General features: G+C 35.6%; 1 protein-coding gene across 1 annotated transcript in view; it reads left to right on the top strand.

Annotated features, from left to right (window-relative positions):
• The window catches only part of GLCCI1 (glucocorticoid induced 1), a 103,301-nt gene that overhangs the window by 14,598 nt on the left and 66,145 nt on the right, over window positions 1–22,558 (top strand). The window contains exon 2 of the mRNA XM_032874326.1: window positions 19,047–19,198. Coding sequence (XP_032730217.1) covers window positions 19,047–19,198 — 152 coding nt within the window. The remainder of the gene's footprint in view (window positions 1–19,046; window positions 19,199–22,558) is intronic.

The following is a 22,558-nucleotide window of genomic DNA, read 5'->3' as shown; positions in this document are numbered from 1 at the left end:
AGAAAGTACATATAGACTATAATAGCTGAATCTTCGATTAGACTCACTGTATCATTTCCATAGTTAATATAGCAATTTTTAGAATCCTTAACAGTTTACTTATGATTTTTCATCCAAACATTGTTTTAATGTTTCTGTAGTTCTGTATTCAAAGTAATTTTGGTGGATGTGCGTGCTTCACCAAATAGCACCTTGTCATTTTTAGTGTTCCGGTGTGGAGCATGGTGGCTGGTGCTTAGAAGGCCCTGCAGCAAACATCTGATAAATCTTTACATAGGAATTACGAGAGATTTATTTTGTATATATAAGGGTTCAAATCACTGAAGAGTGATTATTGTGACATGCAGTCTTATTGATATCTGGCAAAGATGAAAATTAATAGACTACATTTGTGTTGCCATGTTTTAAAATACCTAAATGTTTAAGGAACATTTAGGGTTTTATCTTCATTTGTATCATTCGATGGTAGTCTGTAAGGTTGGAAAAGCACTGATTTAAACCTTCACATGAAATGGGAGCTGGGTGGGACAAGGATGGATTCGGACAAGGATGGGGCAAGGACAAGGGTGGGACAAGGTTGGATGATGTCAGGACAGTCCACATTTTGAAACATGGAGAATATATTTCTACAGAGTGAGTTTCTAAGTTACAGTTGGAGTTCTGTTAAGTGAATTTCGGCCTATTGAAGCTCCATGGAATCAGCTTCTAAAGCTGTTAAATTTAGAGAAACTAAAGTTATCATGCCCCAAATTCAGTGGGCTTTTTCAATTAAAATTCTAAATGTTTTTATATTCTTTCATAATCATGATTATACTAAGCTCCAAAAAGGAGAATGTAAATTACATATTAATTTTTGCTGCGTTATAATGTAAAAAAAATTTTAACTGTAGAGTGGATTTGGTGGTAGTTATTTGCTTTAGAGAATGTCTAACTTATGTGCAAGTAAAATTATTCAATTTACCAAAGTGTTATTGACACAAACTTTTTAGGAAGTCAGTTACACAAGGTTGAGGTTCATCTGAGGTTGTAAAAACATATTACTGAATAGTGTAATTTCTCATTGCTGCATAAAATGTTCTACAGACATTTAGTAGAATTAACTAATATCCTAAGAAGTTGTTATAAATGAGCATGAATAGATATTTTCCATCCCCCTTCTAGTCTGATTTTTAAAAAGTCTAAGAAATTTGATATTCAACTAACCCCTAAAAGGGAAAGAACTCATATGCACTGATGATTATATATCTCACATTTCTCTGTGGAAAGATCTGCTTTTAAATTAAGTAAATATTCTAAGGCTTTTTCTGAAATATTTTGTCCTAATAAAAAAGTTATTCAGTTATAATTTCCTAGCATACTGTTTCTAATCAGCTTCATGGAAGAAGTATTTCTTCCTTCATGAAGGACTTTCACAAAATCTACCATTGCTAACGTCAGGAAGACAAAGCATAACTAAGCATAATTATACTAAAAATATTATTAGTACTATGGATTATGATTTCATATATAACTGCATATTACTATAGGCTGATTTTAACTTAGTTTCTTTGTATACTTAAGGACCAGGAAATTAATTAGCCAACTAATATGTTCATTTTGAAGGTCTGTACCGTATGGGTATGGGCGTGTGTGTGTGTGTGTGCGCGCGCGTGCGTTAAAGAAGTCCCTAAAGTTCACATTCCTATATCAGCAATTACTGGTAATCATTGGCCCCTGATACTTTCTCCATACAGAGTAGAGATTCATGGTCATCTTTTCAGAATACTTTTAGTACTTTCAATATACTCATGGTAGTGATTTAGAGATTTGGTTTATCTCATGAAAAATGCAAGCAGTGGACCTATAACCTATAATTCTAAACATCTTCCTTGTATATGGGGAAACTTGCTGTTTATCATGTTACAGTTATATTTCCTTCCTGGAGTGTGTCTTGAACGCTGACTTCTTTGGCTAAACTGTTTACTTCAGGGTTATTTGGTAAAAAATACGTTTTTTGGTTTGGAGAAAAGAGTTAATCAGTCCAAATAGAAATTCCCTTTTCTAAATCATCTAATAGTTTAGAATGCCAGCCCAGTTATATGCAGTTTAGTTTTATTAACAAATGTATGATAATTTTCTCTGCTGAAGTTGGCTTTGGGATTTTTGAGCAGAAGATTATGTTGGTATTTAAACTTAAAGTTTAAACAAGCACTGAAAGGTGTAATTGCATTTCTTTGGACAGAAGAGGGTATTCTAAGTGGGACCTGTGTATAGCAAATTAAAACAGGCATTATCCTTACATTCTGCAAGTTGTCATATCCAGATATTTTAAAAATCCTTATAACGGTCTTTGGATGTTTTGTTCATCCTCTTTATCTTCTTGTTCGTCTTGTTACCATCTGTATAAAAGATTTTAATTTAAAGTGTATTCAACCAGGGTGCCTGGGTAGCTCAGTTGGTTAAGCATTTGCCTTTGGCTCAGGTCATGAGCCAAAGACCATCCTTTCCTAGGATCCATCCAATCATGCTCCCTGCTCAGTGGGGAGCCTGCTTCTCCCTCTTCTACTCCTCCTGTTTGTGTTCTCTCTCTCTCTCTGTCAAATAAATAAATAAAACCTTTAAAGGAAAATAAAGTGTGGGGCGTCTAGGTGGCTCAGTGGGTTAAAGCCTCTGCCTTCGGCTCAGGTCATGTTCCCAGAGTCCTGGGATCGAGCCCTGTATTGGGCTCTCTGCTCAGCGGGAGCCTGCTTCCCCCTCTCTGCCTGCTTCTCTGCCTACTTGTGACTTGTGATCTGTCAAATAAATAAATAAAATCTTAAAAAAAAAAAAGTGTATTCAACCTATGTTTTCACAGGGTAGAATATATCATACTCTCTTAGCATGCTTTTTTAAAAAGTGGCATATTTTTCTATGCTACTGAGAGAAAATAACTTATTAATAATTTTACTCTATGTAATTCCAAATTTGGATTATGTGCTCTATTTATATGTAATAAGATAGGATTAGGAATTCAGTTACCAAGGTAAAGAATATCAAATGAGTTCAGTTTAAACTCAGATTTGGTACAGAAATGGAGCTGAATGGTTTATTTTATTTGCTTATTGGCACTATGGAACACAACCTTGATCAAGACTCTCAGACCCAGGGCATCCATTGGGTTAAGTTCTTACTTCCTGTCAGCATAATCATTGACTTTTTACTCCTCCCTCATTTCTCCTATCCTGCTCATCACGGTATCTTGTCCCATCTCCTCTGAATTATGTCCTGAATCTGGTGGCTTCTTTCCATGTCTTAATTATTGTTGTACTGTTGTGTTTTCCCCTGCTAAAACCTCCCATCTCTAATTGAGTCGTCTTACTGCTATAAGCACAGTCTTTCTTAAAAAGGAAAAATCTAAAGTTTAAAATCCTTAACTTGGCATAAAAGACTTGGCACCCTCTATTTTGTACCTCATGTTCTTTGCGAACTGAACTCACTTTTTATTGATAATGGTGTTATCCTTTTATCGCACCATGCTTTGAATACATGTTCCTTGTCAGGGTAGGGTAAAATAGATTACCCTAAATTAGATTAAGTTAGATTACCCTACTTATGGTTACAATTTATGATAATAATTAGTGAAATTATAAAATCTGGCCCAAACTACCCGCAAGGATAATTGTAGGTGCTAGTACTACCAATTTTACTGCATCTCAGAGTTTCAAGAAAGGTGGTCCACCAGCCGTTACTACTAGAACTACTTTGAAAATTCATCTTGTAAGATCTATTCTTTTCTCATCTGATGCAACGCTTTGGCAAGTGGAGTTCATTCTTATCAGTACTTCTGTTAATATGCAAAAGATACTGTGTCAAGTTTGTGTGACCTTGGTGGAATATATTTTTATATGATTTGCTATGTATTCTCAGTAACTAAAGATTCTGTAGCTACTCTTTGATTACAGTTTTAAAAGACCATCTTCAAAAAAGTTCAGAAATGTTTTCAGCCACGGTAGCCTTCTAAAAAATAAGTCCATGGTCTCCCAGAGTGCTTGATAGGACAAGAAGTTTAGTGTATTTATTAAGTGGTCTTACTTCATATAAATATAGTTCTTGAATATACACCATATCAAAAGTTTTTTATTGAATGAACCTATTTTAATTACCTGTTTTTGAAATATCTGAGCATAGAAATTTTAGTCTTTTATATAGATGTGGAAAATAGGATGACAATAGGACCTGAATTTGAGTTAGTCACTGTCTTGTACTTTATTCACAATGACTTTAGATGAGCCTCACATTCATAATATTAAAAAGAAATATGGAGCTACTCCATTTGAGGCTCTTCTAATAAGTCTTCAGTAAGGAGGTCCAGAATATATGCCAGGTGATTTCTAGTTTTTTAATATTTATTTCATAAAGGCCAAGGGAAGATGGATAAATGATACCCACAAGTTCAACAAATGTTTGAGTAATTGTGCTGGGTGTTAGAGAAACCAAAAAAAAAAAAAAAAAAAAAAAAGAGAGAGAGAGACAAAAACCTTAATTTTGGTGGGATAAGAGTCTTATATTAACCATTTAAATACGAACTTAGTACAAACTAAACAGTTTAGCAAATGGTATTGGGTTTTTCTTTCTTTCATTAAGTGAAAATACAATAGCTAAAATATAGGTGGAAAGAAAGGTAAGTGGGTGACTTGACATCTCCATCAAAAATAAGTTAATTGCATTATTCATAATGTTCAGACATATATTGTTCAGTACTTGTTGTATCTCAACACTACATAGAAAAGATTCTAAAGATTCTTCTTATTTTTTTTTTCTTTGAGAGAGAGAGTGCAGGACCAAGGGAGGGGAGAGGCAGAGGTAGAGAGAGAGAAGCTTAAGCAGGCTCCACACCCCATGTTGAGTTAGCACAGGACTCAGTCTCATGACACTGAGATCATGACCTGAGCTGTAATCAAGAGTCAGACACTTAACTGACTGAGCCTCCTAGGTCCCTGAGGATTTTAAAAATTCTAACCAGAAGTAAAGAGGGAAAGAATGTGAAGAAAGGGGAAATGTAAATCCAGTCGGCCCACCTTTTTTGTATAACTGGCTTTGGATGGGTTGGTTTTCCTCCCACATTGAGATGAGTCTTCCCAGTATATCTGGAGATATTTAGGGTTTTGATTCCAAATGGCCCAGCTGTTCTGTTCAGGTATTATTAATGATTCAACCTGTATCCAAAACTACAGCCTGCTATTTGTTCACTCAGTTCTTGGGCACTTGGGTTGAATTGTTATTTATCATTTCAGGACAAAAATAATTCAGATCTAATATAATAAACTCTGAAACTTTGTGACTTTATTCCAGTGGTAGGTTCTAGGCAGTGCCACTTTGACTGAAGTACAGTTCAATCAATATCAATAGACTATTTTTGACTAAGATTATGGCCAGTTCTGTGGCTATTTTAGAGGAATAAAATATGCTATTCTAAAATATTTTATGACACTTTTCCCCTGCACTTAGTCATGCCACTAGTAGCTTTATTTTTTTCTTAAGTTGCTCTCAGTCCTTGGCAGCATTTCCTGGCAACCTTTTATGCACAATATTTGTAGAATTGTTGAGGTGGAAGGTGTTCTGTGTATGCAAACACAGAACTGGTTTTTACCACATTCTGTTTTACTCCATAGCCTCTACAAAGGTGTCATTTTGCCTCAGACATTTTCCTTCAGGATGTTTCCTGCAGCTTTTGGCCATTTCCAACTTCAATGAAGCATCCAATTTTGGATAAACTACTGCTTCACAGCTACATATTTTATTCTTTGGTGTCAATATTTAGGAAAGTAAATTCTAGAATAAACATCTGTGTTTCCATATTTCTGAAGCCTTCATTCTGTTCAGCCTATTGATTCTGGGTTTATAGAGAAGTGTAGTTAGTTGTGTATTTGCCAGTCAATGACATGTTCACCATTGCTGGACTGGGGGACACAATGTGGGGAAAATACAGCTCATAGACTGAATTTAATTTATTAGATTCTTTTTCATTAAGCAGATCAGTGATATCCACACATATCCCAGTACAGATTTCCATTTATCATTTGTCTGCCATCAATAAATTTGCTTTCCTGGCAGTCATACCTCACTGAGATTAAGCAGTTAACTCTCTTTCTAGGCCTTTACTCTTAACTTGTATAGTTAACCATGAAGTTAACCAATTATTATGCCATTATAAGCTAACCTGTAGTTATTATTACCTAAGCAAATTGTTTATAGCTTAGACTTAAGTGCTTAAATCTTACCTTTGTTTGTAAATTGTATGTTAAAATATATTTGGATTTAGAAATCTTACAAATTTTCAGTGTAAATATCATGAGAAGAAATATTTAATGGTCTAGGAGACCATATTCATTCTTAATTCTAATAAGAGGTCAGAATGCTGATAATTTTTTTTCAGAAGCTTTTTCAGAATCAGAGGAACTACCATTGTCATACAGATTTCTAAAGATTTCATTTTACATGGTAGAGTTTGTCATTTTTGTAGTAGGGATAAGACCTCGATCTTGTAATGTTAGTAGTCGTAATCAATTCTTTCTTGGCCTTGAAAATTATTTTAAGACTCTGTTCTTTATTGACATACCCAGTAGATGGCTGTGTAGTGTGAAAAGAGCCTGGTTGTTTTTTTGTTTTGTTTTCTTTTTTTTTTTTTTTTTTTTTTTTTGGTCCCTTCCAGATTTATTAGCCCCTTGCAAGAAGGTCTTCTTCAAGGCTTGTTTCCATCCTGTCTTATCCATGTGACTCTTTCTAAACCCCTCAGTCCATTGCCTTACCATTCCACTTCCCGAGGTAAACTCTACTTTTTCCCATAAAAGGAATCCTGACTATTGATCCCTTCCTGGTTCTTACTGCGGCCTTCCTTGGAAACTTGACTCTGATTGCCTTCTCTAGATGGTAGGGATGGGCAAAAATCCCATTAGTGGAGTGACTGTGGATGCTCTATTTCAGGTAGTTTCCCCTCTAGATTCGCCAAGAGCTCATTTCTTTACCAGGCTACCTAGGAAGAAAGTGTACCTCTCTAAGGCTAGCATCAGTTTTTCTCAGAGTCAACACAATCAAAATACTAGAAGAATATTGAAATTTTAAATATACATGTGTCTGGTTCTAGAAGGAATTTAATAACTCACATTTGGTTTGCAGCTATTCTGTAAATTTATAGTCTTAGATTCAAATATGCTAAGAGGATAAATGTGAATTTCAGATCCTTCTCTGGTCGTTATTTCATGTAGTGAAAGACTTGCCTTAGCATTATTACTCAGTCTGCTGCTCCCTTGTCCTTTCAGAGTTACTACCTGAATGACTCATACCTTCTAGCAGTTTTTATGTTAATTCCTCCCAAGCTGTTGGTTATATGGAACTTCAAGAAAAACTCATGGGAACAATATTCCTCGTGTTCTCCATATTTTTGTAGCAAGAACGCGGCTATAGTTTTTAATCTGTGCCTTTAATACTTGAAGGTCACTTTAGCTTTATTAAAATGTGTTCAGTGTACGCCATTCTGGATAATTTTGTCCAGATAAATAAATAAACATATACGTTCATACATACATACATACACACACATACTTTTATTTTAGGGTTTTTTGTTTTGTTTTTGAGAGAGGGAGCAAGCGCGGGACAAAAGGGAGAGGAAAAGAGAGAATCTCGGTCAGACTTCATGCTGAGCGCAGAGCCTGACATTGGGCTCAATCTCACTCACGACCCTGAGATCATTACCTGAGCCAAAATCAAGTCAGACACTCAACCGACTGAGCCACCCAGACGCCTCTATATTTTTTTAGTTGCTTTGGTTTCCTTCAGGGACTCCTCTATTAAACATGTTGGACCATCTTGTTTAAATTACATTTTAATCATTTTCTCTTGAAATCTTTTGATCTCATTTTTTTAAAATATAAAATTTGTCTTGTGTTCCATGTTCTATTTCTATTTCTGTTAAGGTGTTGCCCATTGTGCTTTTTGTGATTTAGTCTTCATTCCTAAAATAAATTTTTCTTATGTTTCTATGTCTTTCCTGACTTTGCTCACCTCTCTTTTTATACCTTCCTTGCCCTCAGACACATCACTTCTGATTTTTCTAATTATGAGATTTTTTGTTGCTTCTATCATTTAAAAAAAAAAGATTTTTTAGCTTGTTTTGAACTATTAGTATAATTTTCAGCCTATATGGGCATGTCTTTCTTGCATGCTTTCATTATATATAGACCATCATTGATTCTTTGTGCTGTTTACCCTTGTGGTATGATTATGTGGGATTAGTTTGCTTTTTTTTCCGCCCCCTCACAATTTAAGTGAAATAATTTTTCCTGTACTTTTAGGAGGGAGATGTCATTCAGGATAGCTTTTCTAGCCTCAGAACTCCATTTTTCTCAATTATCTTTTTTTGTTTGTTTTTTTATAAAATGACTTCAAATCTCTTGCTTCTGTTATAACCCTCCTTACCTACCTTCCCCAACTTTATCTCGACTTTCTCTTTGCTTTGCTTGTATTGTCCCTGTAATGTTCAGTTTAGATTGGACTCAGAGTAATTTCTCTTTCGTGTGGGACTCTGTATTGGAAGCAGCTTTTGTTACATTTGAAACTCATCATGTAGTTCTGGTACTTCCGACTTTCTTCAGTTGGTGTCGTCCTGCGCTCCTGTAGAACCCCCTCCCAATTTTGGCTACTGTTCTCAGATTGCGTTTACCTTCTAATGATCGGTGTTCTTTTGTTCTCAGGATCTTCAGAAGCCCACATATTTTCCTTCTGCTGCCTCTCAGACAGATCCTGAAAACATGATGGTTAATTTCTGAATCTTTGTCCCTACTAACTTATATTTGGAGTTTTTGTGGGGCTATTTTGTGCCAGTATTGTGTTGCAGATGATGTCCCTAAGTCTTTTGTTAGGCTAGTTCAGTTGTTCTGTTGTCACAGGGAGCTTTAAAATCTTTTCTGCTATCAGCTTTTCCCCTTTTGGAATGTTTTGACATTAACTTTTATATGAAGAACTGCCTTGAATACTGACTTACTGCTCTACGTAATGGACAGAAAGTGCTACAAATATTAGAAACCTGCCATAATGCTAAAATAAAAATAAGAGGTTCATATTATGAAATAAAAAGTTCCTGGACATATAAAGAGAGTGCTTCACCAGTCTTCACTATGACTTCACCAAGGTTCTTTAAAGGACTATTATTTTGCCACCAGAAAAAAATGAAATAAAACATCATTAACATCGTATCTGCTATACACGTAACTTCTTTGGAGATGTTTTCCAAAGGTCAGAGCTCTATCTCCCTTTGTTACGTATTCTTCCACTGCTTGTCACCAGGCTTTGTGGTGATCTTAGGGAAGATTTTTTTATAACCCATGATTCCAAAAGGTACTCTCTTGGGTTTCCTTTGAAAACAAGCTGAAGGCTTTTCTCCGAATGTCTTATTTCAACTTATGTGCCATTTGACACAAATTTGATTGAGTGAGCTATATCTCAGAGAGTTGTTCCTAAATGGCTGCATGACTGCATTTTTTAAAAAATTGTTTTTCTTGACAGACCTCAGGTTACAGGCTGTGTCAGGCTTCATTTGGTCAGAAGTATGTTTGTTTCTCTTGTCAACTTCTTGATTGGTTCCTTTCCAGATTTCTGGAGGGCAGCCATATGGTCATTTCTGCATGTTCCCTAGATTGCCTCTGTGGCAGAATTCCAGGTCTCGTTGATTTGTGTTTCAGAATCTACCCACTCTAAGAGGGTTTCAATTTTTGCCTTTAGTTTGATTTCAGATAACACGTTCAGATCTCATGTCCTTCCTTTCTCTTATCTGAAGTTCATTTAATTTTGATGGTTTTATTTCAGGTGGCCAGTGTATTTTCATATTCTTATATGTCAAGGAAGAAAGACCCATAAAGGCCATTAGTAAAGTGCCTGGACTATACTGATTTTGGAAAACTGAATCTAGTAATAATTTTATTAGATAAGCAATATTAATGTTAGATTGGCTAGAGAAGTATACTAGTCTCCTTTCTACAGTTTTAAATTATTTCTTACACAGTTAAAAAATTTTTTTAGCTAATTTATTTTAAAAATCATTCTCTAACTGTCAGGTAAGGAGAAAATTACTGATGTTAAAGAAAAAAATATTTATGAGACTTGTTAAAGAAAGGTAAAGCAAACTTCATTCAGGGAGACTATCATGATTGGTGTAGGGACCTCTGCAATGGAGTTTTGGAGTCGGGGAGAGAGATTGGGCTCAAACTCTGAATACAACAAGGATTGGTGGGGATTTCTAGGCAAGGAGCATGGTATTAGTAGATGAAAAATTACTATAGAGGAAGGAAACATTGGAGTAAGGAGGGATTCTGGCTAAACAGATCTCACAGGATTATCGTTAAAGGTAGACCAGGGTGATCAGCTGTCATATGGGGAGGGGTAGAGGCTGAGGAAACTGATCAGATATCAAGGGTGATCAGAAATTGAGGATGGGGAATTCTTTCTAAAATTGGATAGTGCAGAGATAAACATGGAAACCCAAAAGTTAGGGCCTAGTTGAGAAGAGTTCAAAGGAGACTGACTAAAGTTTGGTCAAGGAGAAACTCTGACAGTGATAATAATTTAAAACTATAACTCTCAAGGAAGAGGTCTTATTACAGAAATACTGATGCAAACCTCTGATAACAGATCTTTAGCAAAATTATGGTTAACCTCAGTGAGCCAATAGGAGGAATATTTCCAGCCTGTATTTATTTATGGTTGTTTGTGATCTCCACTAGATCAGGAACTGTATCATTTCAAGTTGAAAAAGGCAATTTAATGTCTTCAGTCTTGGCTCAATCAATTTGTTATTTTGATTTCAGTGGTGAAGATTGAAGTTATATGAATGAGTTAAGTTTGACATCATGAAAAGCTCATTGATTTTCTGGTAAAGGTTATTTAACTCGGGCTTAAATGCTTTAATCAAATTAATTATTAACATTTAACTTTACTTTGCTTATATATTCAATTTAATTTTGTTCTGGCACTTTCATTTTATAAGGGAACCTACTTAATATATTTTTTCAGACTTCCTCATATTTTTCAGGAAGTAGATTTTATTGTACTTAACTTTTATTTGCATGCAAAATACCCTGCTTGGGTGGGAAGGTCTCTGTCCAAAAGGAAGCTTTTTTGAACTTTGTTATCGCATCTGTCTGGTGCCCCTAAGCATTCTGCCTAGAGTGCTCTTAAAATTTGAAGGTTTCTATGTCATGGCTGGCACTAAATTTAGAAAATGACATTTTGAAGGAGATGATGAGTGTTTAAATTTATTAGTTTCTAGGGGCGCCTGGGTGGCTCAGTTGGTTAAGTGTCAGACTCTTGATTTCAGCTCAGGTCATGATCTCAGAGTCATGAGATGGAGCCCTGGGCTCCATGCTGGGGGTGGGGCCTGCTTGAGGTTCTCTCACCCCTCTGCCTCTCCCTCAACCCACCACTCACACCCCCTCTATCGCTCTCTAAAAAAAATAAATAAAAATAAAAAGTATTAGATTCTAGAAGTTTAGCTGCTAGGAGCAGATTTCAAAGCATTGGCTGATATATTTGCAGCAGGATATTTCCTTAGGTATGTGTAGTCAAACTTTCAGTGTTTTAAATGGGAGTAAGTTACTGTCATAAAAGGATTTTCTTTTCTTTTCTTTTTTTAATTTCATTTATTTGACAGACAAGAGATCACAAGTCGGCAGAGAGGCAGGCAGAGAGAGAGGGGGAAGCAGTCTCCCTGCTGTGCAGAGCCCCTGATGCGGGGCTCAATCCCAGGACCCCGAGATCATGACCTGAGCCGAAGGCAGAGGATTTAACCCACTGAGCCACTCAGGCGCTCCAAAGGATTTTATTTTCTAGCACCTAAAATTCCAAACGATCTAGTACCAATCCTTCAGACATAGGTTCTTAAGCTTTTAGGAGCATTAAGAGTCACCTGAGAGGGCACCTGGGTGGCTCAGTGGGTTAAGCCGCTGCCTTCGGCTCAGGTCATGATCTCAGGATCCTGGGATCGAGTCCCGCATCGGGCACTCTGCTCAGCAGGGAGACTGCTTCCCTTCCTTTCTCTCTCTGCCTGCCTCTCTGTCTACTTGTGATCTCTCTCTGTCAAATAAATGAAATCTAAAAAAAAAAAAAAAGTCACCTGAGATGCTTACTAAAAATTCAGATCACTTGATCCCACTACCAGAGTGTCACATGGTTGATAAGAAATCCCGCACAGAAATGAGCATATTTAACAAAAGTCTTTCACTTTGAGTAGCATTGCTTTAGGACTTCTGTGTTTCCCAGCCCTTATGATGCATCTGAATCAGTCAGGTTTGGTTTAAAAAAAATATGTTAATAACCTGGTTCCATCCTATAACTTCTTGATTAGAATCTCTGGGAGTGTGGCCTGGTAACTTGCATTTTGAACAAGCTGCCTGGTTCTCCTTATATGGAAAGCCACATAGGATCCCATCCTTGAGTTCCATCGTTTAGTCCACCATTGAATTGTCTGAGGGTCTTGTGTCTTTTTATTCTAGGATCTCCCAATATCTCATTTCTAGATGAAATACTAAAAAGCTGTTTCTTTTACTTTTCAGACAGGCCCAGGTGTTAATGTTGTAGTGGCTAAAAAGCATTGCCAATTTTTTAAAGCATTTTTAAATATTGTTCTAATCAATACTAGGTAATTTTAAGTCACATGCATACACACACACATGCATAATGGGACTTAATGACTGTTTTTGTTTTGAATGTTAACAAAGTTAAGTGATAAACATGATTGTTTTTACTATGATAACTTAAATGATAAGATTTTACATACTTCAGAAGCTTAAATTTAAGACAGAATATCATAGATGTATGTTTTGATACTGTTGGCTAGCACTGTTAATGTGGCATTTTAAAAACTAGTTTTATGAGTTCTGAGATACAAACAGCTGGAAGATTCGGATTAGTACTTAGTTGTCTTAAGCATTTTGCTCCATTGCATGGTTTAAGATTCTTTACAATTGTAATCAGTGATGGATTTTGAATAAGGAAAGAAGCAGTTAATTCATGGTATTGTAATGGCTAAGATTCATGGCATTATAGTTGTTACACAATGGTTGAAGAAGTAATAGCTTTTTTCAAAAAGTTTTAAACAGTTATTTAAATGCTTTCTCTAAGTTAAGATGTGCTTTATGTAATAAGTATAAATGGAAAGCTTTGGCTAATCATTCCTTGAGAGTTAAACACAAAGGATTGATAATGCTTATGTAGATTGAATGTAGTATGAAAAAGTTGAGGTGTGTTAATAGCCCGAGAAAGAATATGAGCGCTTTTTTTAATTTTGCGTGGTGGTTTACATTCTGTGTGGCTACATTATGGCACTCAAAAATATTGTATCATCTTTACCACTTAACGTTAGTTTGGAAGATGTGGTGGCTTGTTTCATAGCTAAAGTTCTTTAAGTTTCCAATATTCAATAATTTTTTTTAAACTTGTGGAAGTTTTAGTTTGTTTTCCACTGCAGATTAGTTTCTTAAGGCATGAGATTTCCAAACTCACTAACCAGAAAATCTTCAGGCATTACCACTGAAGTAAAAATTGTTGGGAAAGGATAAATTAATTTAATATCATGTTACACTGCTTCGGCAGGTTTTGTCCGTTTTGAACAATGCTTAATTTGCTATTCAAATTTAGGGTTACCTAATATAGAGTTTCTTGCCTTTAAACCGTTTTTTTTTTTATTATTATTACATTAAAGTTGAATTTCCATTTGGTTGTTAGAGAGCAAGAATTATTTTGTACAGTCCTCCGTAGGTATCTCGAGGAGGCCCAGGCATACCAACTGCTGCTGCCTTGTGGCTTTCTATTCAGGGAGGCGAAGAGGCACAGGAAAGCACAACCTTTAGATGAATGTAATGAGGAAGACTTTTTACATATTGTAGCTATCAACAGTCCTTTTTTGGTTCTGTTAAAAGGATGATAGTACTGGAAATGGATGTGATTTTTTTTTTCCCCTATTTTTTTTTTCTGAAGTTATTCTGTATTTTATCCTCAAATATTTAAGTAAGGGTATTAGCAACAGGACTGGTATGTAGCATGGCAAAGACTCTTACTACTCCTTTGGTGTAGTTGGAGAGCATCATTTTTGCTATCTGCTGAATAATTTATTTTTCGCCTTGTTTGCCTTCTTATCCTTCATTGGTGTATGTTTGCCATACATACATTGCTTTATATTATAATTCAATTATATGTATCATATCTCCCCAACCAGTATATAAACTCTTTGAAGAGAGTCTGAAACTTATTTTGTAATTTCCCTTGGTACGTGTAATAGTACTTTCCATATGGTAGATGTTTAGCAAGTTTTCTTTAGTAATAGTAATAATGATTACCTGTTTTCACCACTCATGAAGGTACTCTTTTCCCGATGCCTCTTTACTTTAAGTAATGATAATAAGTATTTATTTGATTTTCTTTCATACTTTATGTAAGTATAATTGAATCTTTATTTTAGCAATTTTATAGGTTATTCAAGCTCTTATAAATTAATTCAAAAATTGTCTCTAGTAATGCTTGCTTCTAGCTCATAAGGTGTCCTCTGGTTTGATCTAACTTGAATTGAGGAAATTTTGTAATAATTAGTAGAAAAATATTGTGATTACCCAATTCAAAAATAAATACATATTCTAATAACAACTGTAATTATGAAATAAACAATTTATTGTGTTGAATATATAAGTAATGCAAAACCAGTGTTGATTTTCCTTAGTGCAGTACACTGTAAAACCTGAATTGGTAGGAGATACTATGAAATGAATAAATAAAAATTTGTGAGAATCAGGGCTTAGATATAAGGCAGTTAAAGACTAACTCACTGCCGTGGAAATTTGGATAATAACAGGTCATCTTGTTGAAATAGAATTGCCCTGTTTATGATAAGCCTTTTGTTAACTCTAAGGCTGTAGTGATATTTGATAGATGGGGTTATTATGACTAATCATATCTTGGAAGAAGACATCCTCGCCAATTTTCAAACCTGTTCTGAATTTTTACACTTCAGATAATTTGGAAATTAATAATACCCTGTCTTTGACATTTTCCTGGTTGTGAGCAGTAGTGAGAATCTTTATTTTATTTTATTTTTTTTTTTAAAGATTTTATTTATTTATTTCACAGATAGAGATCACAAGTAGGCAGAGAGGCAGCCAGAGAGAGGAGGAAGCAGGCTCCCCGCCGAGCAGAGAGCCTGATGTGGGGCTCGATCCCAGGACGCTGGGATCATGACCCGAGCTGAAGGCAGAGGCCAAACCACTGAGCCACCCAGGCGCCCCGAGAATCTTTATTTTAAAGAATATGTTTGAAATAGGAACTTTCAAGAATATTTGCTTCATATACTTCAATTTCTTGAAAAAAATGATGACGGGTAGAGTGAATTTTCTAACAAGATATGGATATTGTGTTGTCCTAACTTATTTTTTCTTTTCAAGGGAGACCTTTTTATTTGTTTGTTTTGGTGTTGGTAATACCTGGTGCTTATTTACACATTCTTAACACAATTAAGCGGTAGGGTAATATCGTGAAACTAGACAGCTAAGTGGCCAATCTATGCATTGAATCTAGCACTCAGTTTCAGGTCCATTGAAGTGAGTGGGGCCATCTGTTGAGATACAGGGAGAAACCATCATAATTTCTATTTTTTTATACATGTATATTTTAATTTTGTATTCCATATCATATATGTTTGTTTTATCTGTTTTATAATATTTAGCATATTAGTAATATAGTACGTACTACATTTATAAATAAATAGCCTATTTACCAATAGGAGTTTTTAGTCAAAATGGTTTGAAGACCACAGTTCTGACAAAGTAGCTAATCACAGGATACTAAGAGGAGAATATGTGATCATTTGAGAGTAATGGGCAAAGGTCCAGTGATAAAATAAATAGTAGGAGTTACTAAATACAAATTAAAATATATAGATCAAGGGGCCTATTTATATAGATTCTTCATTATAAAACATAAAAATGGCCCCTATAGTTTGTTTTCCAAGTTAGGACGAGTTTTAATAGCTTTAAGTTGAGTACATACAACATTTTAATAGTTTGGAGCAATTTAAGTTTAGGCACAGGTTTTTCACATGTAATGGTTCTTCTTTTCCTGGTTATAGCTGACCTTTATGTAGGACTTTTTTTTATTTAGTAGTGTACTGCTATAAATGTTGGCTCTTTTTTAAGGGATAATATGTTTTTGTCTTTTGTGTCCTGCTGGTGGAGGGAATATAAAGTAACTTCTAAAACTTTTAAACAAATTATTATAAATTAGATTATGAGAGACATGTTTTCCGGAGTTACTAGTATTTGTGGGTATTGCTTTTATAGCCAGGAAAAAAATTCTTGAAAGAATTAATAGAAATAACTTCTGCTATTAAAAACAGTTTACATAGATACTAGTTTTGACAAGAAGAGAGAAGGAAAAAAACAGTGAAATATAGGACACACAGCAAGGAAGCATTGCAAATAGGAAGAAAAATGTTACATGACAAGTTAAAGTTTTTATAGCAATAACATAAGTGGGGTAAATTTACTTTCTACAAGAAGGCATACTACAAAGTTCTTTTTTTTTTTTTTCCAAAAAGCCTAGTTTATATACTGTATACAAGAGACACGCATAAACAGAATGATTGAAGGAAATGGAAAATTAAAGAATAGGGAACCAGGCAAATTATAATAGAGAGCAAAAGGGGGTCATAATGTTTCATTTAAAAGAGTTTTTAAAAAGTGATAAATGGAGCAGATTATAATGGTGAAGTGTGCAAACCATGATGATAACATCATGGATCAGTATGTGTTAAATTACACAGAACTCAAATATAAATGATAAAAAATTGCAAGAAAGAGGGGCATGTGTGTGGCTTAGTTGTTTGAGCATCTGGCTCTTGATTTTGCCTCAGGTCATGATCTCAGGGTCCTGGGATCAAGCCCTCTGTCAGGCTCCATGCTCAGCACGGAATCTGCTTGTCTCTCTCCGTCTACTCCTGCCCCCATCCTCGTGTGCTCTCTCGCTCTCTCCAATAAATAAATAAATTGCAGGAAAGAAAGAGAATTATTAGTTCTCAATGGCAGTTTAGAAATTTGAGAGTTCTCTTCTAAATCTGTGATCCACTGGTAATTATATTATTCCTATATTCTATATTTTTATTTCAGTTGAGGTACAAGACAAATAAAGAGCTATATATTCTGAAAACAGAAAATATATCTTCTTCATAACTCATGAAGTATTTATAAAAATTGAAAGAAAATTCAGGTAATTGCAAAGAGTAGGTTGAAATAGGTCATCCTAGATTCTCTGCCCACGGTAAAATGAAATTAGGGTGCTGTGTTTTGTTGTCTGATAAAAAAAAAAAACTACTTAATGTATTCTGGTTTCAGGAAGATAGTTAAAGAACAGTGTTCAGTAACAAATGTCTCTTGACTATAATGTGCAAGGCATTTTAGTTCAATGTGAGATATAATCCTGAATAAGACTTTGAGCCTTGGAGCTTCTAATTCAAGGGGTTTTATTATAGAAAGCATATCGGTGGTAAATTACTGGGGATGTATATATGAAAACCTCTATAATTTCTTTGTAAAGAAACTGTAGAATTTGTTGTGATCATTTTAATTTTCAACAGAAGTACTTAGAGTTACCGAAAAGGAGAGAAGTAGGTGGTTGTGGTAGATGGATTGAATGGTATAGAATGTCTGGAGATCTTGCTTCCTTTTTACCTCTGTCTTCTGTTAGCAGTTCTCTTTCATTAGACAATTCAGTTTTATCCCTCTGGCCTTCAGATTCTTCATATGTAAATGATGAAATTAAATTCGATAGAGTTCTTTATACATGTTATTTTTGTGTAGCTGTGAATAAATTGATCAAATAAGTATTGAGCATTGACTCCTTTTCCGTATGCAGAGGCTAAACTTGTTGGGGAGAAAGACAAACTTATGGTTGCATGCAAGCAGAGGTAGAGATGGAGAAAGAAAACACTGGGAAAAGTTTCACAGAAGCGATGTGACACCAAAACTGGTCTGGGAGATAAGACTTTGTCAAGTGAACAAAAAAAGGAGAGCGTTCTAGGCTCAGTAAATAATAGAATGTGTAGAGGCAGGGAAGGGAGTGTTTTACATTTGGGAAACTGCAGTTAGTTCATTTGGCACTTTGTAGTTAGTGTGGATTTATAGAGGAGTAGCAAGACATTAAACACAGAGGTCTGGTGGATGGAACTAGAGGGTATCATGCTTAGCGAAATAAGTCAATCAGAGAAAGACAACTATCATATGATCTCCCTGATATGAGGGAGAGGAGATGCAACATGGGGGGTTAAGGGGGTAGGAGAAGAGTAAATGAAGCAAGATGGGATTGGGAGGGAGATAAACCATAAATTACTCTTAATCTCACAAAACAAACTGAGGGTTGATGGGGGGAGGGGGGTTGGGGGGGGTGGGGTTATGGACATTGGGGAGGGTATGTGCTATGGTGAGTGCTGTGAAGTGTGTAAACCTGGCTATTCACAGACCTGTACCCCTGGGGAAAAAAATATATGTTTATAAAAAATAAAATTAAAAAAAAAAAAACAAAAACACAGAGGTCTGGGAGCCAAATTGTAAAAAATGCAGGCTTTACATTAAAGGCAATGATTAACTACGGAAATGTTTTTTTTAGTGGTGTTGGGAGGTAGCCCTTTAAGATTTAATTGAGATGGATGCAGGGATAGCAGTTAGGAAACTGGCAGTCCAGGTGAGACATGAGAGAGTCTTAATTAAAGTAATGGTAGTGACAAAGATGGGTCGGTTTTAGAATAGATCTCTAAAATTGGGTGGGCTTCACAGCATCTGTGACAGCCCTGGAAGAATATGCAAATTTAACATGTAAACATATTTTCCTTCAGAGAGGGTCTACAAATTTCATCAGGTCATAGAAGGGAGCTTTTAGGGTAAATACATATTCTAGGGAAAATTGACAGGGTGACATTTGCTATAAGCTATGAAGTTTAAATAATTTTAAATTTTACGTAATTTGTCAGTGACTAATCTAATTTTTTTTTTCACTTTTTCTAGTGGACAGGCCAAAATCTCAGCAAATTCGAACCTCTAGTACAATAAGGCGAACCTCTTCTTTGGATACGATAACAGGACCTTATCTCACAGGACAGTGGCCACGGGATCCTCATGTTCATTACCCTTCATGCATGAAAGATAAAGCTACTCAGGTAAAATAAGCAAATCAAAATCAGTTTTATTACTCTGCAGTTCTTCTGTTTTGATCACATTAAAGAAAATGTAATTTCATTAAATTTTTCCAAATTTGAGGGGCGCCTGGGTAGCTCAGTGGGTTAAAGCCTCTGCCTTCGGCTCAGGTCATGATCTCAGAGTCCTGGGATCGAACCCCGCATCGGGCTCTCTGCTCAGTGAGGAGCCTGCTTCCCCCTCTCTCTCTGCCTGCCTCTCTGCCTACTTGTCATATCTCTCTCTCTCTGTAAAATAAATAACATCTTTAAAAAAAAAAAATTTTCCAAATTTGAAATATATTCAACCAAAAAAGGAAGCCATTTCTTTTTTAAACTTTGTTTTTTGTCATTTGGGTTTTAAAAGTTTTAAAATTATTTAAAATTTAATAAATAGCATAGAAGTCTATATTACTTGGTTTTTGAGACATAGTTTTAAGAATTGCTTAACAGAAATTAATATAATAACTAGTATCTATATGAGAAAATTATAAATAAGTTTTGGAGAAAAGTTTGCACTGTTCTTGGACATAATTTGTAAAAAATTAACACATGGCTTGTCACACTTTTCTACATGTCAAAGGTTCCCCAACCTTTTTGATTTTAGAAGTGTTTCCTTCCAAGTCAGGAAAAAGTCTGAATACATCTTAATTTATGATTTCTGAGTTCTTGACCATATCTTCATAATCGTAGTCAATCAGCATTGTGAAGAACTAAAAATATAAGAGATGGTTATTGGTGTTAAAGAACTTGGAGCATAGTTAGGAACATAGATGTAAATTTCTGAAAATCAGTAATAGAGGATAGTATGTAATTAGATGTTTGATGAAGAAAGCACGTCAATGTGAGGAAATCAAAAGGAATGAGAAGATTTGGGGCTTTGTGGATTAGGGAAATGGAAGGATTAGAGCCTCATGTCTGAAGAAAAAAGGGAGAAAATTTTGGACATGATTTATGAGAATCTTTGCAATTTTTGTAATTTTCTCAGCAAGTTGAAACCATGAAATTAGCTTCTTTATCATTCCTCATATCAATTTTGTCTTTGTAATATTTTGTGCTTCTCCCCTACACCCCCGGTCTTTTGCTTTCCGTTCTTCATTTTGTGAGGAAAAGGATCAGTTGATATGGTATGCAGTGGGATTCTCCAATAGAAATAACTAGCAAAACTTAGATGTAGGCCTGGACTCTTAGAAATGGATGCAGGTAATTCAGGACCACCTTTCTGGAGGAGTTGGGTTGACACGTGTGGTAAGTGTAGACATGGAACATAAAGAAAGGTCAAGAGACCAAGGACTTAGTCTTTGGAAATGCACAGAGGGAAAGAGAAAACTAATATATTCATCTGGAAGCAACAGAAAGAGGAGGGAGGGGGTTAACATTTACTGACGATGGATCATGTGCTGTGTGTTTTATATCCTGAGTTTCATTTAATTCTCATAAGAATGTTACAAGATGACACAGATGGGGAAGCTGAGACTCAGGGAGGATAAGTGACTTACTCAGGATCATAAAGCTAGAAAGTGTTGGAGCCAGGTTTCTGACACAAGTTAGTCAGTCAGTCATTCTGAGCTTCAGTTTTATGGTGTTTTTAGGATAAATGGAATGCTGTGCGTGCATGTATCACTTAGTAGAGTGACTGGCACTGTACTTCAAGATAAACTCTCTTTTTAGATTTGAAAAAAATCCTACTTTTTATTGATCATGTACTTTATGCAGACACTGTTCAGAAAGAGAGGAGCCAGAAAAAGAGCAAAACCTAAGAGAACTGATAGTCTAGTTTTAGAAGCAAGGGAAAGATGTTCTGAGGAAGAATTGGTAACACTGTCAGGTGCTAAAGAGAGATCATGGAGAAGAAGGGCTCAAGTTAGGAATTTGGGGCACATTATCTTGGAGAGTGTAATATTGATGATATGACAAAGGAGGAAACGCAGATATTGGAGAGTTAAGAGAGCGAGGTAGAGATAGAAAAAAGGGTTTCTTAAGCTTGTCTGTTTCTTTATCTGCATGACGGGGTTAGTGAAGCCTAGCTCATGATAATGTTACATGACTAAATATGATAATATTTGAAAGTGAGTATGTCAATACCTATTGGTAGTAGATACAGATAGGGTCATTTGAAGTGCAAACTTAAATGAAGACCAACATACCATGTACATATAAGTTAAAATAATAAATATATTTGTGTGTGTGTGTGTGTGTGTGTGTATAAAATATATTTTGTTCTCTCACTTTGACAAATATACCCTATGGACCTTGAACTTTAGGTTTGAACTAAGAAGTTGGATTCTTCAGACGTACATGCCAGAATATGTCTGCATGCGTTGAGCACATCCTGCCTTCTGAGACTAAACCTGTATCTCTTCCTACCCCACCACACGATTCTCTTCTCTGAGGGATGGCTTCACACATAACATTTCAACCACCCTGTCCTCACAGCTATGCTTCATTCATATTTCTTCAGCAAATGAGACCCAGGGTATAGGTTCTTTAAGACCTTGGAGGCAAGGCTACTCTTTTTAGGCAAGGAATTCCTGGGTCTAGATTACCCAGGGCATAGACTGAGGCAGAGGTGTGGGCTCATGGTGTGTATGTTCTTTTGGACCTATGATCTCTTCACCTGTGAGGAGGGGTATGACTAGAAGAGGGCCAGAACAGTTGCGCCAAAAACTTGAGGTCCAGGGCAGAAGTCTGCATGGATTTCCATTTAGATACTTATTTGAGAAAGGACATTGAAAGGAAGGTAAAACATAAGCCTCATTTTACAGATGAGATACTGAGGCATAGAGAAGTTAAGTAATTTGTTGTTTATATTGCTACTAAATCAAGAGATTTGAACCCAGATTTGGCTGATTCTAAAGCTTTTGCTTTTTCTCCAGATCCCCACTGCCTCTCAGAGTAACCACTAAAGCATATGACACTTAAGAGTAAGAAATGTTCTTGCCCCCAAGTCTCTGTTGGTTTAATTAAAGATACAAGAGATGAACATATGAAATGTTTTTGTTTTTTTTTTTATTGCCATATCCATTCTTCTTGGGCTAAATCTTGAGCTCTTAGGGAGGCAAGTAGAAGTTTTTGTTTATTTAGGGGAAGTCAGTGAAGGGAACGTGTACAGTCTGTTTACTACATATATTAAATATCGAGGCTGTCTGGTTTTGATGGAGGGTGTCTCTAGTATTTTCTTCCTTTCATATTTCCATATTTCAACTACTGTAATTATTGAGGGTTAGGAATAAAATTCTTAATGTTTAATATACTTACACATTGGGCCTTTGAGAAAGAAGTAGCACAGTGTTGTGAAAAAATACCATGGACCTTGGAGATGAATCATGTGTTCAAATCAAGGCC

This window comes from Lontra canadensis, unplaced genomic scaffold, assembly GCF_010015895.1.
Source record: "Lontra canadensis isolate GAN:19392208 unplaced genomic scaffold, GSC_riverotter_1.0 scaffold2, whole genome shotgun sequence".
NCBI lineage: Eukaryota > Metazoa > Chordata > Mammalia > Carnivora > Mustelidae > Lontra > Lontra canadensis.
Note: the sequence above shows the minus strand (reverse complement) of the source record. Positions and strands in the feature narration are given on the sequence as shown.